Source organism: Terrapene carolina, unplaced genomic scaffold (assembly GCF_002925995.2).
Source record: "Terrapene carolina triunguis isolate 2854851 unplaced genomic scaffold, T_m_triunguis-2.0 Scaffold35512, whole genome shotgun sequence".
Taxonomy (NCBI): Eukaryota; Metazoa; Chordata; order Testudines; family Emydidae; genus Terrapene; species Terrapene triunguis.
The window spans coordinates 1-7,422 of record NW_020699863.1 but is presented as its reverse complement, the minus strand read 5'-3'; the positions used below and the strand labels follow the sequence as shown (position 1 = coordinate 7,422).

Genomic DNA, 7,422 nt, shown 5'->3' with positions numbered 1-7,422 from the left:
TTGCCAAGATGCTGGTCATAGAGCTTGTTCTTGAAAGATGCATCAGTCGCCTTGGGGAACATGCACTCCTCTTCCAGGATGGAGAAAATACCCATTGGCTGAAAGACACAGCAACAGATAAGAAGGGGGATAGGAGAAGAGAGAGAGAGATTACATGAGGATTTTCTGGATGCAACAATGTGACCATCTCTTGGTCTAGTTAAAAAGAGGATATTACTAGTGCTGTAGAGGACAAGTAATAGTGTTGATGTAATATACTTACATTTCTGTAAGGCATTTGGTTTTGTACTCATGACATTTTGATTACAAAACTAGAAAGATATAAAATTCACATGGCACACATTAAGTGGATTAAAAGCTGGCTAACCTGATAAGTCTCAAAATCTAAATGTACATGGAGAATCATCATTGAATGGGTATGTTTCTAATGGGAACCCACAGGGATTGGTTCTTGGCCCAACACTATTTAACATTTTTATCAATGACCCGAAAGAAACCATAAAGGCATCACTGATAAAGTTTGCAGGTGACACAAAAATTGAGGGAATGGTATATAATGAAGATGACAGGTCACTGACACCAAGTGATCTGGACCACTTGGTAAGCTGGGCTCAAGCAAACACTATGCATTTTAATATGGCTAAATGTAAATGTATCCATCTAGGAACAAAGAATGTGGGCCACACTTACTGGATGGAGGACTCTATCGCGGGAAGCAGCGACTCTGAAAAAGATTTGGGGGCCATGGTGGATAATCAGTTGAACATGAGCTCCCAGTGCAGTCAAAAGGGCTAATGTGATCCTGGGATGCATAAACAGGGGAATCTTGAGTAGTAGTAGAGGTTATTTTACCTCTGTATTTGGCAGAACTGCCCAGAGATTGCTTAGAACCGCTGCTGGAATACTGCACCCAGTTCTGGTGCCCACAATTCAAGAAGGATGTTGATGAATTGGAGAGGGTTCAGAGAGGAGCCATGAGAATGATTAAAGGATTAGAAAACCTGCCTTACAGTGATAGACTCAAGGAGGTTAATTTATTTAACAATGAGAAGGTGAGGAGTGATGTGATTACAGTCTATAGGTATCCACATCGGAAACAAATATTTAAGAATGGGCTCTTCAGTCTAGCAAAGAAAGGTATAACACTATGAAATGGCTGGAATTTGAAGCTAGACAAATTCAGAGTGGAAATAAGGTGTAATTTTTTAAGAGAGAGGGTAATTAACCATTGGAACAATTTACCAAGGGTCGTGGTGAATTCTCCAGCAGGGATAATTTTTAAATCGAGATTGGATATTTTTCTAAACAATCTGCTCTAGGAATCATTTGGGGGCAGTTCTCTGGCCTGTGTTACACAGAAGGTCAGACCAGATCATCACAATGGTCCCTTCTGGCCTTGGAATCTATGAACTTTAATTCACTGAAACTGCCATGGACAAAGCAAAATTAAACCAACTGAATACTGACATATTTTCAGCTTTGCATGTAACATATAGCACTGAGTGAAGAATTTTTTTTAAAATCATCAAATGATTCATTTGAAAAATGAACATTTGCTGAATACATTATTCATTTGATATTTTTCAATCAACCCTAGATACATTAATGGCACATGAAAATTAATTTTATTTATGCTAGAAAGGATGTGAAAAATAAAATAACTAATTTATAACTGAATTGGAATCACAGAGGCTTGGAGAGATAAGTCTCCTGACTGGAATATTGGTACAGAGGGGTACAGCTTGTTCAGGAAGGACAGGCAGGGGGAAAAGGGAGAAGGTGCTGACAAGAATATATCCATTTGTCCTGAGGTCCAGAAGTAGGTGGGAGGCAGACCAATAGAGAGTGTCTGGTTAAAAACAAAAGGGGTAAAAATAGGGATGATGTCATGGTATGGGGTCTACTATAGACCACTCAATCAGGAAGATTAGGTGAACGAGGCACTTCTAGAACAAAAAACAGAAATAACCAAAACACAAGACCTGGTAGTAATGGGAGATTTTAACTCCCCAGCCATCTGTTAGGAAAGTAATACTGCAAAACATAAAATGTCCAGTAAGTTCTAGGAATGTGCTGCGTACAACTTTTGCTTCTAGAAAGTGGAGGAAGTAACCACAGGGACAGCCATTTTAGACTTGATTCTGGCCAACAGGGAAGAATTGGTAGTGAATCTGAAGGTGGAAGGCCATTTGGGTAACGGTGATCTTGAGATGACAGATTTCATGATTCTAAGGAAAGGAAGGAGTGAGAGCAGCAGAATAAGGACAATGGACTTCAGCAAAACAGACTTTAAGAGACTCAGAGAAGTGGCAGGGGAGGTCCCATGGGAAGAAAATCTAAGGGATAAAGGAGCTCAGGAGAGCTGGCAGTTTCTCAAGGAGACAACGTAAAGGCACAACTGTAAACTATCCCAATGCAAAGGAAAGACAGGAAGAATAGTAAGAGGTTAATATGGTTCTTTAACAACCTGAAAATCAAAAGGAATTCTACAAAAAAGTGGAAACACGGACAAAATCCTCATCTTCACATCCAAGGAGGCCATAGAAATGAAAGAGCATCTATATTGGCCCAGACTGATTGTCATCTTATGTATATAAGGTATACGGTACCTAGCACAATAGGATCCCAGTTAGTGACCTGGGAGCTCCTGCACTACAAATAATAATAATGATTAATAATTCATGTGCATTACAAACATTTAGCTTGTCAAAAATGGTTACAGTATCCGTGAAGAAAGACAACAAAATAATCAGTATCTATTTCAGTGTGAAAATTGAGTTCCCAGCAGGTTAGCTGTCCTATTGACAACAACACGCAGACCTTTAATCACATAACATTGGCATAAAGTTCCTGCTATGTGTACAATAATCACATCAAGACAGAAAAATTTACATCTTTTTCAGGAATTACTTCTGTTTTTCCTGAGAAGAATGATGTATACTATTGACAAAAAGTAGAAAAATTTAACTTCCAGGATACTATCTCTTTGAGTTGTGATAGTGGGGCTTTCTGGTATGCTTTAAAATTAAATCTGCGTCCAGGATTCTGAAAAGAATCCTGCTAAAGGTAAACAATGCCATCTTTCCACTCTTGGAAAGAAGAGGGTGCAGGACTGTTGTCATAAAGCTATGTGTGGTCTTCTTAATGTTTCAGAGCAAAAAATTAGAACATTATGGGTCAAGATATTTATGGCCCGGAGCATGGAAAATCCATCTAAAATTCAATGCAACCCACAATAATTAAAGAATTCTTGAACATATAAGGCATTTGAATTGAAAAGATACCTTCTCAATGAGCTCAATGCAGGCAGCCAGGTCCATCCCAAAGTCAATGAATGTCCATTCAATTCCTTCCTTCTTGTACTCCTCCTGCTCCAGCACGAACATGTGGTGGTTGAAAAACTGTTGCAGTTTCTCATTGGTGAAGTTGATGCACAGCTGCTCCAGGCTGTTGTACTACAAAAATGCAATGAAACTGATTACTTTCAATGTATATGTGAAAAAGCTAAAGTTTGAAGAACAATGCTACTATTGTGCAGCAAATCCTGGGACACTTTCTGAATTCTTATCCCTAGAGCCAGCCAGATGTTTTGGGAGTTCTATTCTCAGCTCTGCCAAAACATTTCTGCAGTGTCAGGCCCAGGCTTGTCCAGGTATTTCTGTGCTCTGGGACCCAAGCCTACTCAGGCATTTCTCAACTCTTGTCCCTGATCCTTGACCAGGCATTTGGGTCTGAGCCTGGCCAACTCCTTCTGAGCTCTCAGCCCTCTGGCCTACCCAGACATTTCCAAACCCTAAGCCCCAAGCCTGCCTGGGAGTTAGCGAGCTGCCCACTAGGTGCCATAAACACCTACAATAATTTGTGTTAGGTACACAATCATTTCTTTTCTATTAGGCACCACCTGTTAACAACTTGAAGGCGCTTTCAATGCAGTTGTCATTTCTACATGCACCACACAAATCTATCCAAAAATGGACTCATTAGAGGCTCGTGGTGCCTTAGTGGAAGATCAAGATCAAGACTGTTTCTGCAGAAAAGTCAGGCTTTTCCAGGAAATTATTTAAATACAAAATATATAATGTTAAAAAAACCCTCAAATTTCTCAGAACCCCCGAGTGTCCCTTCCAGGAACCTCCTGTCAAATCCCTGCTCCTTACATCAAAGATCTCAAAGCCAGCAATGTCCAGGACACCAATGAAGTACTGTCTGGGCTGCTTGGTATCCAGCTGCTGGTTGATACGAACAACCATCCACAGGAACATCTTCTCATAGACCGCCTTTGCCAGAGCACCCACCGAATTGTGCACCTAACCAGTGGGAGAGGGACTGGAGTTACCATACAAAGCAGAGGAAGAAACCCGGGTGTTTTAATTCAAACCAGGAGTTCTAGATCACCAATTGTTACCTGCTGCACGGTTTGACCTTTGGTCACATATTCATTCCCAACCTTGACTCGGGGGTAACACAAGGCTTTGAGCAGGTCAGCTGAGTTCAGATTCATCAGGTAGGCTGCTTTGTCAGCCACTAAACAAGGAAAGGAATGAATTAGTAGCTCAAAGATAGGCTTTGGTGTCTTTTATAATGACTAGAAAAGAGTAATGAGATCTGTTTTTGTTTTACCAGCTACCACATCGATTAATAACTCCAGTAATTATGGAATTTGGAGCTTCCTTTATTTCTTGATTTCTTGATTAATTGTTTTGCATTTGATTGAGAGGGTCTGTACATCAAGTGATTGTAAGAATTTGTTCACAAATACCTCATAAGGGCTAAATAAAAACAATTTTTAAGGAGAAAGAAGCAGATGAACAGACAGAATGAAAAGATGGCTTTGAAGTTCTTTCTTTGCCACTTTACTGTGCAGCTTGTCTAGGGATCCTGATTTCTGAATGATCAGAAGCAAACAGGCTAATGGCCGAACACTGTCCTGACCTAAACCTGTGCAATTCCGTTGACTTCAGTTCCCACAGCTCCTACGGCCTCCAGCATTGGCTGAAATTACTTAAATGATTTTATTATTAATAACAGCATGTAATGCCATTATTGAATATATCATGACCAGGTCTATAATGGTCATGTTTCCTTACAACTGTTTTCTTTAGTTCTGTTTGCATTTGCCCTTAGATCCTAATCGTCTCAAGAAAGTGAAGCGTTTTCACTCTGTAAAGAGCAGTTAGCTTTTGACAAAGTGATCAACTGACCTTGAAATAATGTCTATTTATAGAACCACTCCTACATTCCCTTCCAGAGACATACATCCTAGAGAGAGGAAGATCAGAATCCTGGGCAGAGCACAGACCTCTCACTTTTTATCTAACGGAAGGATGTCAAACCCTAGGGCCCCAATTCTGACCTCAGCTGCTGTGCCTTTACACCACCTCTACTGAAATAAAATGCCATAAACCAGACAGTTTCAAGCACTGGGAAACATCCTCAGCATAAGGGACTTCCTTGGAAGGTGTAAAGCAGCTGGAACAGCTCTTCAGTGCTCCCCTTGCAGCCCATCAGCTATGGGGCGTCCCAGCAGTGCTCCCGACAAAGGGATTATGGCAGGACTGCTGCAGGATTGTAGATATTCTCCGCTGAAAAAACAGCCCTTGGGGGCTGGTATAGTTGAGCATACATTACAGCAGCTCTCTGGCCATACCAGCTTATGTTAGTCAGCAGGGTTGGCCCCAGCAAGCTGCAGAATCCCAGGGACTGCAGAGGTGGTGCACTGCCACCCTTGCCCTTCCTGAGATCTGCCAGGCTCAGCCCAAATGAAGCTCAGAGTCCGTGCCTAAGGGCCTCATTCTCCACTGCCTGCCACCTCGTACAAAGTGAATGCAAATTGGATGTGACACCCTGCTGGTTCAGAACTATCTGCTCACATATCCTGGAAGCAATGTTTTATACACACTTTGCAAGGCATAATCATAGAATCATAGAAGATTAGGGTTGGAAGAGACCTCAGGAGGTCATCTAGTCCAACCTCCTGCTTAAAGCAGGACCATCCCCAACTAAATCATCACAGCCAGGGCTTTGTCAAACCGGGCCTTAAAAACCTCTAAGGATGGAGACTCCACCATCTCCCTAGGTAACCCATTCCAGTGCTTCACCACCCTCCTAGTGAAATAGTTTTTCCTAATATTCAACCTAGACCTCCCCCACTGCAACTTGAGACCATTGCTCCTTGTTCTGTCATCTGCCACCACTGAGAACAGCCTAGCTCCATCCTCTTTGGAACCCTGCTTCAGGTAGTTGAAGGCTGCTATCAAATCCCCCCTCACTCTCCTCTTCTGCAGACTAAATAAGCGGTACTAGTCAGGGACTAGGTGCCAGGCCATGTAAAATTAGGCCCTTTGCTTCTCTGTTTCTTCATCACTGTTGGAGGAGACTTTGGAAGATTCTTCACTGCATTACTTTAGCTTTACACCAGTGCAACACCATTGACATTAGTGGACTTACATCAATGTAAAACTGATGACAGAGTGGCAAATCAGTGTCTAAGGTTAGGTCTACACTACCCGCCTGAATCGGCGGGTAGAAATCGATGTCTCGGGGATCGAATTATCGCGTCTCGTGGGGACGCGACAATCAATCCCCGAATCGACGCTCTTACTCCACCAGCGGAGGTGGGAATAAGCGCCATCGACTGGGAGCCATGGAGGTCGATTTTGCCGCCGTCCTCACAGCGGGGTAAGTCGGCTCCGATACTTCGAATTCAGCTACGCTATTCGCGTAGCTGAATTTGCGTATCTTAAATCGACCCCCCCCCCATAGTGAAGACCTGCCCTAATATAGTAGCAGCCATAGGGACAGATTCACTAGCAAACTCTGGCTGTTACGTGCTGTTCCAGTGATGCAAAGCAGGTCAGAACTCAACTGAATTATCTGCTTAAGCAAAATTAATGTTGGATTTGCAATGCCAGAGTTGCATGAAACATCCAGAACATATCTGTAAATCTGGTCCTGAGTTATTGCTTGAGAGTTTAGATACAGATTTTGCTAATACCTTCTGTGCCATCTGGCTCTGCCTGCTCTTCACGCTGCTTCTGCTTGAATTTCAGGTTCCCATAATGCATGACTGCCCCTGTCAGCTTGTAAATGGCTGTTTTTTCCTCAGCACTGAAACCCAATATGTCAATGGCGCTCTGTCAAAAGAATCAGTAATGTAAATATCTTCTCTAGTAAAGTTAGTATTCCACATAATAATTCTCGTGTGTTACTTACATCTGTGGCAATCAGCTCTTCCTGGTCATCTATGCTGGCTACAGTGATCTCACCTTGACTCACAAAGGGGAAGTCATATGGGTTGGTGGTAATCAGAAGCATCTCTGAAAACAAGCATAGGATATACGTGGGTATAATTTAATTGACCATGTTACTGAGTTCATCAGTGACCAGTTCCACCAAAAGAGTTAAAACGTTTCTTACCAATTA

General features: G+C 42.1%; 1 protein-coding gene across 1 annotated transcript; it reads right to left on the bottom strand.

Moving 5' to 3' along the window:
• Positions 1–5: 5 nt before the first annotated feature.
• On the bottom strand, positions 6–7,316 carry LOC112122480 (myosin-2-like; the record flags this gene model as incomplete). The annotated part of the gene is made up of 6 exons (XM_026646594.2): positions 6–98; positions 3,285–3,455; positions 4,158–4,307; positions 4,406–4,524; positions 6,995–7,133; positions 7,213–7,316. Coding segments are annotated over 6 exons (776 nt in total), but the record flags the coding sequence as incomplete, so codon positions are not given.
• Between the last annotated feature and the right edge of the window lie 106 nt (positions 7,317–7,422).